Source organism: Cupressus sempervirens, chromosome 5 (assembly GCF_028749045.1).
Source record: "Cupressus sempervirens isolate cs-2001-9-10 chromosome 5, ASM2874904v1, whole genome shotgun sequence".
NCBI classification, from domain to species: Eukaryota; Viridiplantae; Streptophyta; class Pinopsida; order Cupressales; family Cupressaceae; genus Cupressus; species Cupressus sempervirens.
This window is the reverse complement of record NC_143122.1, coordinates 665,553,251-665,563,812: the sequence shown is the minus strand read 5'-3', so window position 1 is coordinate 665,563,812 and position 10,562 is coordinate 665,553,251. Positions and strand designations below refer to the sequence as shown.

The following is a 10,562-nucleotide window of genomic DNA, read 5'->3' as shown; positions in this document are numbered from 1 at the left end:
GAATGTGATTTATCAATGTTTAAAGTTATTTTAACTTTTTATACTTTTAATATTATATTTTTCACAATGTAGTTTTTGCACTTCAATAAAATGTTAAAAAATAATATTACTTATACTATATAAGCTTTTAAGAAATATTGTTAAAATAAAAATATTATTATATTGATATTATAATTTATTTCTAATATAATAGTAGCATATGATATATATGGTACTATTATAAAAACTAATATAATATACAATATATACCAATAAATATAAATAAATAAATAAATAAATAAATAAATAAATATATATATATATATAGTACTATTACAAAAACTAATATAATATATACTATACATCAATACTTATAAAGACAAGAGTTACACGACAATGATAATTTGTGAGTCTCTTATATGTCTTAGGTTCCATTCTACTTGAATTCAAACAAATAATAATTATTGATTACAATAAATAATTATAATCAATCTATAGATATTATGTATAGAAATAATAGTAATCATATTTACAAATAATATTTAAATTAATTATACTTTACAATTAACAATATCATATATATAAAAAAAAATTATGTTCTATAAATAAAATATTTTATGTACTATAATAAATTTATTAAATTTGAAATAGAGTACTAAGTCACTATGTAGAACTTGTTATTTTATGATAAAATAATTTCTAATTAGAAATGAATTTATTAAACTTGTTATTTTATGATAAAATATATTTTCATTTGAAATAAATTTACTAAACTTGTTTTACATTTTTAAATTTTTATTTTATTTTTAAAATTAACAATTTTGCTTGTTGGTTAAGCTTCATAGACTTATGAAAAAATGCAATTGATAGGAACAAAACTAACTTCAAAAACTTTTGTCAAAATCGTTCAAATCATTACTTTGGAGTAGGGTACCATAACAACACAATGGAAATATTTTGGTGGACAAGTATGCAAATTGAGGACATTAAAACAAGGCATGTGAAGGAATTTTTGCAGATTTTGAAGAAAGGCACAAATTCAAACCTTGTTGAATATGTACACTCAAATTGCAAATTACTAAAAAATAGTTCTCAACAAGGTTAAGTTGTTCTAAAGATGGAGTTAACATTGTAGTTACATAATACTTAACTACACATTGCTTTTAAATTTAATGCTAAGCATTCATGACACTTGAAATTTGACGATTTCAAGTTTCAATGTTCTTTTCACTTTGTAATATTCATACTCCAAAATGAACATATTAAAGTTTGCCTACTAAAATTCAAAATTCACTTTCTTTATTTTTCTTCTGTATATTGCCATCCATGCAACCATGGCACTTTCTTTTAATACAAGTTCTAATTTTTAAATCATGATAGTTAATTCTATTAATAATTAGTTTACCATAAGTTCAAATATGGATAAAAGATGGGATACAAAGGGTTTTCTTAACTGATATACCAATGCCAGCTATATTTCGATGTTGCTAGCTAATTTCATCTTCAGCCAACCACTGCAAAACTGATTGTGGCCCACCATAAATTGAAAGGTTATATATATCCCGCGTATGTTCCATTAATTCTCTATTAAAAAAAATACTGTAGCTAGATAGTCAAAATCAACAGGATTTTCCACTAGCCGATATAATGTAACAAAAATATCAACATTTGCATTTGGCCATCACGACAATTAATGCATTAAATCAGTTAAGGCAATTTGACTTCATCAAACAATAATAATAATGACACACACAAAGCATCCGGATTCTGTAACAGACCACTTTTTCTGCTTTCCAGATCAAAACCTTCTGTCAAGCTAACATAAACGGTTCCACTTTCCATTCAATTGGCATTCGAAATCTAACAAACTAAGACAAACACAAAGCTGAATTGTATTTAACAATCATTAAACAATTAAAATCCTTACACAGATCATGACATCATCTGATTTTCCTACAGAAAATCCAGACAACACTTCACAGAAAAAATCAGAGCCCGACAAATGAAAGCTGCAAGTTTTAACAATCAGTCTTTTCCTTTTATTTCTGAAGAATAAAGAAACCCAATTCATAAGCTGTTCGGTTAGAAATCCTGAGGAACGGGAACGTGTTCGTGGCTGTCAATAAAGAGGCCTCCATAAACGAGGCCTGCGAGGCCGCCGCCGACGAGAGGGCCCACCCAGTAGATCCAATTCTCGGTAAAATCGCCGCTCACAACGGCAGGGCCGAATGAGCGCGCCGGATTCATGGAACCGCCGGAAAATGGACCCGCCGCCAGAATATTGGCGCCAACAATAAACCCAATTGCAATGGGAGCCACAATTCCGACATTTCCCTTCTTGGGGTCAGCAGCAGTTGCGTAGACTGTGTAAACTAAGGCGAATGTGATTATAATCTCCATCACTACTCCTTCAATGCTGCTCATGCTGGCGGCCACACTGTGTGTCGGGATAGACTGCAATGAAAAAAACAGGGTTAAATCATGGAATTTTCAAGTTCAAAACTTCATTGACTATTAAAAATCGATTTTTTCAAATTTGATAGTGTCTTTTTTTATTACCAACATTTCTAATAAAAAATTGAAATAAGAGAAAGACAAGGTAGTGGAGAGTAAGTTCTCTTTTCTTGCTATCTCATAACAACAAAAATTCTATTTAATCCCTAATATTGATAACAAAAAAATCACATCCCAATTTTATTCTAAAGATTTGCTAATTTCTTGAAAAAGAGAGGAGGGATAGAGTACGGTCCACGAGCGTGAGAAACTACTTACCAAGCCACCGGTGACGAATTTGAGGAGAAGGCAGGCAACGATAGCGCCGCCGAGCTGAGCAACCCAGTAAAATAATCCCCGGAGAATGGTGATCTGGCCGCCGAGAGCCAGGCCGAAGGTTACCGCAGGGTTGACGTGGCCGCCGGAAATATTGGCCGCAATGGAAACCGCCACGAACAGAGCGAACGCGTGGCACACAGCCACCGCGACCAGTCCAGCTGGGTCCAACGACGCGTCTGACGTCAGCTTATCTGCACCAATCAAATTCAAGAGTTAAAACCAGAGATCCGAAAGCACCAATGGAAAGTCGCCACAGAGAGAGTAGAACACCAGACCGTATGCCACGGCGGATCCAACGCCGGCGAAGACGAAAAGCAGGGTGGAAATAAACTCTGCGAGGTAAGCCTTGATGGATTTGACGCTGAATGCATCGTCGAAGGCGCCGAATGCTATTTCGATCGGCATTGTTGGACAGAAAAAAATTAGAAGAAATGTTATGCAAGTATGAGCTCAGTCTTACTGCAGAGGTGGAGGGATTGAAGCCATTTTTATAAGGGAATAGATAAGCGTTAACGTCCACGCTGGCACCGTCCAGCAAGGCCGGTTGTAATACAACAAAAGGAAATATATAATTAATTTCAGTGATGGGCTTATGAGCGATAATTTTAATCAATGGAGGGTTGGTTTTATATTAAATTTATATTTATAGTGTAAGATTTGTTTTGGGTTGTGACCATATTGCCAATTCGTTCTCTATGATCAATTATGTGAGATTTGTTTTAGGTTGATGTTTTGGATTTGATCTATCAATAAGATTAATTGTGTTGGGTTAATGATTCAGACCAAATATTTAGATTTAAATGGTGTGAAATTTGTTTTGGGTTAATATTTTAGATCAAATTTTTGCAATTCATGATTAGGATCAATTGTGTGAGATTTGCTTTAGATTAATGTTTTGGGTCATAGTTTGCAATTCATTATTAGAATCAATAGTTTAAGATTTATTTGACATCAACATCTTTATGATTACTTATGTAAGTGAATATGGTTATGACTATAAGAGATTTGTGTAGAAAGAGTCTATGTATTATGTATTGAGTAGGTCGTAGAAATGAAACCATAAGTCATCATGGAATGTATGATTAATGAGGATATATGTACTTTGTACAAAAATGGGCAACATGCATCGATTATTCAAAGAAGAAAAGATCAACTAGAGCATGATCAAAATTAATAATAGGAGATCCAACATTGAAAAGATCCCGAAAATAAATTAAGAATGATTTTCTTGGTTTTTAATTTGTCTAGTCTTGTGAATGTTAAAAATCTTTCTTTCTTTCATCCATCACGAGGGTTTGTTTTGTATCAACATCACCAAGATCAATTGCGTATGTTTTGGATAAGTTGTGTAAGGTTTTGGCTTCCACCTCTCTATTATGACAGATTATATAATGTGATTCCTTGACGCCAAATAAGTCTTAACACATATGAATCAATAAATGTCATGCTCCAACTATTATCATTTGCAAAAATTTAATGTATTTGATTAAACTTAAATTGCTTTAAAAAAATAAAATTGAATATGAAAAGCTAATAAAAGATTTTAAGTTAAGAGTTAAAGATTGGGTGTACTTATTCTATTCTATTGAGTTTGTTTAGGTGTGTTCTAACCTTATATCTTATGACCTTATACTCAACAAGACTCAATTCTAATGAATTCATTTGAAAACTATTTAGTATAACATTTTAGTTTCATAGTGTTGTCACCTTATGTAGACCCAAGAACACATCATTGGTATTGTGGACTATAAAAGTGCCTTTCCCTTCTTGTTAAACATAGGAAAGAGACCAAATAAATTTGGATTTCAATAAAGTCTAAATTAAAATCCATACATATAGTTTAAATTTTGATTGTATAGTGATGGCTCATCTTATGATCCAAAAGTATATAGTAAAGTGATATTATGCAATTGATAGGTAGGACTCTATGACCCATGTTACATTATTGATAGAAACCAATTTCTCTATGAGAATGAATGTAATACTTACTTATGATTACATCAAATGCTCATAATAAGAAAACATCGGGCCACCTTCCAAAAGGTTACATGTCCCATGATTACTCCAACATGTTTAATAATTAAATTTCCTTCAAAATAAAGTCCACTTAACTTGCTACCCTATTTAAAAAACCTTCTTACAACTATTATACCTTCTAAACTATTCCTTATATACTACACTATTCAAATCTTATTTTTATTATTTTATACCATATTGATATCATTAAGTAAACATTTCATGTTATTAAACTATGATTAATTTGCCTCCATGTCACAATGGAAGAGGTTGGACCCTTCCCATTCAGTGGGACCCATTGAATAATCAAGGCATAGAATTTGAAGGACGGATATTCCTTTATCCCTTGGGCATTAACTCTTTGGCGGTTAGTGATGGTCGGCGTTTAGTCTTTTATAACTCACATATTTATTCATTCCTATCACAAAGTTGTTGCCCATTCGACATATTTTGTGTCCGTCATTATCTTGGATTCGAGATATGGATTAGGTACGACGAGTCTTTTCAGTGCTCATATTATTTTTGTTCTTTATTTTGTTTATTGTAATTAAATGAATTTTAATGTCATTAATGCGAATATTCTATGCATAGTTCAATGATCCGAGGGAGAGATTCTCACAGTAGTATATTTAACATATTACTCAGCAAGTTTCTTTAAAGATATTTTAGAATCGCTTAAAAAAAATTATAATAAAAATCAAATATGTGGATCGTTTGTTATCGAGCATTAATTCTCATATGGAAATAATATAGGTTCATATTGATTTGTACTGATCATGCTCTGTAACATTTTAATCAAGTTGTCCTCTCTTTTAACTAAGGCAACACCACATTGATTGTGCCTTCAACAATACAATATGTTGCATTAAACAATGTGTATGGGTTTATGGTTGGTTGATTTTTTCCAACTTACAATGGATATTATTTTCTAATTTTTTTCATAGCTTAACTCTTGTAAAGAGGGGATTTTCCTAATAATAAATGTTTAAAGAGTTGCTTGAAAAGTCAAGTTCATATGTATAATATGTCAAAAACATAATAATCATTCCATTAAATCTAATAAGACAATAAGCATACAATTCGATCATATCTCGAAACAACTCAATGTAAATAATGTTGACCACTGTTGACATAAAAATATCACGATTTCATAATAACAAGTACTCAAAAACTATAGGAAGTCGACCAACTTGTCGATACATTGATTACAATAACGTGTTATAGTACATTTTGATGATTGAGTTTATACATAAGATGTCGATCTACACATTGAACATCTTGAATACACAATTAGTTACAATATTTACAACATAATTGAAAGGGAGATGTCATTGAACTAGAATTCCATCTACAAGCTTCTATATTTGAAGCCCATAGATTATAGTCCATCTACTATCTTGAGACAAGAGTGTGGCCCAGGCACTTTATTGCCCAACCATGGAGTGGTTAGCTTCCTAACATGAAGAACTTCTTGACCCTATCCGAGGAACCTAGAAACTCAAGATGGTTGAACCAAATGGATTTGGCGCAACCATGTGACTAATGTACCATGCACATACACCTAAGTAAATACTAAACATGGATGTTGCAGGGAGAAATAAGCATAAACCATGGATTTCATACATATGCATAAATAAAATATCTTGGTGAAACAATTGCACTAGTTTAAAGAAAATAATCAATTGTCAGGTAGTAAGGAAAAGAAACATATATCTTTCCAATTAAACTACCCTTCCTTGTATTGCCCACATTCAACACCCATTCCACTACCAGTAACATTTCACATAAGAAATTAACATTGTTCAATGACGTGAGCCATTTGTTAATGAATATAAAGTGATTAGATTATCATTGTAGAAAACTATATCATTTACTTACAATAGATGTAAAGAAATTGATATTATTTGTTGATGTTTAACCTTTAAGTCTATTTAAGAAGAGTTCAATGAACAATAGAGAAAGGGAGATAATGGATAAATTTGTTAATCTTTAAACACTTGAACAAGCCCAATTTCTTCCAATTATGGTTACACAAAAAAAGTTTCGAGAGTCATCAAGATTATTGGATATAGACACAAAATTAGAAAAGAGAATAATTTATGACATGCAAAATGATATTATTGAAAATCTTAGGAAATGTTTGAGCTTTGTAGGTAATTAATATCAAACTAAACATAAGGCCATACAACAAGAGTTATCTTGACATCCATTGTAGGTAACATTATACCTTAAAATAGACAAATATATTCAATTTCACCTAAGATTAGGTTCAACAAGAAAATAATATCATGATATGTTAAGAGGAGATTCTTTTTATGACACCACCTTGGAAAAAAATTGGGAATGTATGTGTAGAGATCCTCATTCTAATCATTTTGAGGAGGAAATCAGGAGTTTGATTACATTATATTGGAATGATAATATATATCCTTCATTAAATAATAGAGATATCATCATACATAAGATCAAAACTAATGAAAATGAACATCATACAAAATATTAGTTGGACATAATGCAACATGAAATGTATGTGTAATTTTGTAATTCAAATCCTAATATAAACATTAGACAAGTATTAATTGAAAGATTGAATCCATATTCTATGAGGAAAAATAAAGTATTTGAAACTTATTATCATTATCATATTGAATTTGGTCTTCACTATTAAGTTTTTCAATTGTTTCTAGAAGACACTTATGGTTTTCAAAATTTGCCTCTTCATAGATGAAATTATTTCATCTCCTCCATTTTGTGTGCCCCTGGACCTTGATGGTGCATGTCCACTAGTAGGTGCACCCACAAAACCACCATGTTCTAAAGTGACATTTTTCTCAACAAGTATGGCTTGACAAACCGCTTCCTTAAGGGTCTTAGGATGGAATACCTTCACACCCCCAATGAAATGGTTATTCAGTCCCTATATCAAGCGTTGTACCATAAGTGGCGAACTATCACTGATCCTCATGTAGGGCATGAGCTCAAAGAACTTCCTCTAATACTCTACCATAGTCAGGGTATAATGTCTTAGAATATGAAACTCATGTGCTTTCTACTGATTCCACTCCTTAGGTAAGAATCACTCAAAAAAGTGTTCCAGAAATAACTTCTATGTGATGTTCTTCATATCTAGACCCAACTTCTTCTCCTCAATTTTCCACCAAGTTGCTACAAAGATCTCAAGGTGGGCAATGTCATACCTTGCTTCAATATTTGTGTCAAAGTCTTGCATCGCAAAATATTTATCCAGTACAATCAATCAATTATTTGCATCATACCTAGTACCAATTCTTGTAAAAGCTTTAAGATTGACTCTCAGAAAGTCTTTCATCTGATTGGCTTTGATAGCCTCTAGCCTATCCCCTGTATGACTTCTCCTAGGACTCCTATATCTATGTCTCTCATCATTCTCGAAATGATGCAACTCTCCTTGCTCAACCCTCTCCTAGTTAGGTAGGCACTCTAAAATAATCTTCAGTAGCTGCCAAATATCAACTTCCTTAGAGTCAGCATGCTACTCTTCACTGCTCTCCTCCCTGTTCTCTTCTTGAATAAGACTATCATGACTAGTCACATGCAAGCTAATATCTTTTCCTTGTGTACAACCTCTACCTTGGCCTGAGCTACAACCCCTCACAGTTGATCTAGTCTCGAACACCATCCTTTTACAACATCCAAGCAAGAACAAAATTTTTCCTACAAAATCAACAAAGGCATACTACCTTAACACATAATCATAAGAAAACATGTTTTGAAATCCAAACCAAGAGTTATTCAAGTTTTCCTTTTTCTATGTTTAAGTATTTGAGCCTAAAGTACAAGTTGTTGAAGTTGTAATAGATACGTATAGTTGTTCAAGTTTTTTTTAAGTTGATAGTTGTCATCTAGTGGCATTCCAATATACCTGGAGCTCCCAATGTAGAAAATTGTGCTCTTATACTAGATGTAATGCCCCACTAGGAAACCCAAGAGAAAATAACCTATAATATCACTAAGTTTGCTAAACATTTTTTTAATGATTTAAAACAATCAAGAGATAACATATCAAAATAAATAACTCACATATATACATAAGAAATACAATAATAGTTACATCTCTCAAGGGTTCCATAATGTTGAATCACACACATAAGTTTTAATAATATTAAATATGATAAGTAAACCAAGTCCATGTCATAGAATAAACATAAATATGAAATCACATGAAAGAATACACAATTACATAAGATGCCACATGGCATAACCATAATGCATAATCATCCTCTATACAAGTCACAAGGTATGAAATGCTAAAATAATACACATTATGATAAGGTACAACATCTCATAGAATATCAAACAATCGAAGTACAAGATACCATAATATGACCATATAACATAATCACAAGCTAAGAAGAATAGAACAACTGCACAAGGTACATTTGGCATCAACATGTAGCTATCGGATCTCAATGGTATAAGAAACACTACCACCCAACCTTGTGGAACCTAAATGGCCCACTCCCACTATGTTGAGGAGATAATCTCAAGTCCCAAATGGATAACAATCCAAAAGTGATAACAAGAATCTAGGTAAAGGAATCCTAATAGAAATCTATCTCAAAGGTACCAAGTACACAAGTAACATATAATCTCAGAGGTAACAAAGAAACATAAGAAACCTAATATATATATGGGAAAGTGTCATCACATGAGTCAACCCTAAGGTTACCCTAGCAATCCCTCAAGACCTTATCCCCTTAGTGACTCTATGTGGCAGCAATATCCTTTCATACAGACAAGGCATACTGATGAAGCAAGGTCACAACCATGCACCCTCTCTACTCTCATCCTAGTCTATACTAGCACTCAAGGCATGGGCGAGGTATCAAACTGACATCTTGTTTATTCATTTTAAATCCCATTAATGACCATGTTATCACTTATTAGCACTAATTACAAAGAGTTACCTAGGCAACCTCTTTAGGGATCTGACCCCCTTTGCAAGCCACTTCCTAGCACACACATAGATAACCTACCCTACGCTAATAAAAATATATCTCATAAAATCACAATAACCACATTAGGCATATACAATAAATTGGAAACCAAAAATAGTGTTGGAAATATAAGAGGAGTAATTGAGAGGGGAGGGGTGAATCAGTTACCACAAAAATAAATCCCAGATCCCTTAGATGTCAATCTAAAACATAAACTCTGATGAAATTGATGTAACTCAGTTAACACACAGACAATCGATTAACACTAACAATATGCTATAACTTGGTAACCACTAAAATAACAACTGTTACTTAGAAAATACTGAACATGCAGAGCTTAATATATTATCTGTGATTAACCTTAATTAACTTAGTTGCATATGCCTAAAATAAATAGCATGAACACAAGTGACACCAAGATTTAATGTAGAAACCTAATTTGGGAAAAACCACCAATTGCAACTAGTTACTGATTTTTACTCTTCTAAAGTGAGCCCTATTAGGAGCCAACCCTATTAAAAGTTACAAAACACACTGTTAGGTGTGACCCTATTAGAGTATTTAATCACCCTGTTAGGAGTGGCCTTGTTAGAGGTCTTCAGACACTTCAATCTAGAGATTCCACCTTGTTAGAGGATTTATAAATAGTTGTTAAGCCAACTCTATTAAGAGATTTAGTTCACTGCCACAATGGTTAGAGAGTAAAAATGATATGACCTAATTTATAATGCAACTTTATTTCTGATTTCGAATGTATCT

General features: G+C 32.4%; 1 protein-coding gene across 1 annotated transcript; it reads right to left on the bottom strand.

Moving 5' to 3' along the window:
* Positions 1–1,848: 1,848 nt before the first annotated feature.
* LOC149557672 (putative aquaporin TIP-type) lies at positions 1,849–3,286 on the bottom strand. The gene is made up of 3 exons (XM_089832258.1): positions 3,087–3,286; positions 2,752–3,002; positions 1,849–2,433 (listed from the first exon to the last, which is right to left on the bottom strand). The coding sequence occupies exons 1-3, from the start codon at positions 3,214–3,216 to the stop codon at positions 2,062–2,064; spliced, it is 753 nt and encodes a 250-aa protein (XP_089688384.1). The 5' UTR covers positions 3,217–3,286; the 3' UTR covers positions 1,849–2,061.
* Positions 3,287–10,562: the final 7,276 nt, after the last annotated feature.

What these genes read in the sequence shown, in the direction of transcription:
- LOC149557672 (XM_089832258.1), bottom strand. Translation starts at nt 3,216, where the DNA reads ATGCCGATCGAAATAGCATTCGGCGCCTTCGACGATGCATTCAGCGTC. An exon ending in TGGATCCGCCGTGGCATACG is followed by an intron (nt 3,003 to 3,086) that starts GTCTGGTGTTCT and finishes TGATTGGTGCAG; the next exon opens with ATAAGCTGACGTCAGACGCG. An exon ending in AATTCGTCACCGGTGGCTTG is followed by an intron (nt 2,434 to 2,751) that starts GTAAGTAGTTTC and finishes TTTTCATTGCAG; the next exon opens with TCTATCCCGACACACAGTGT.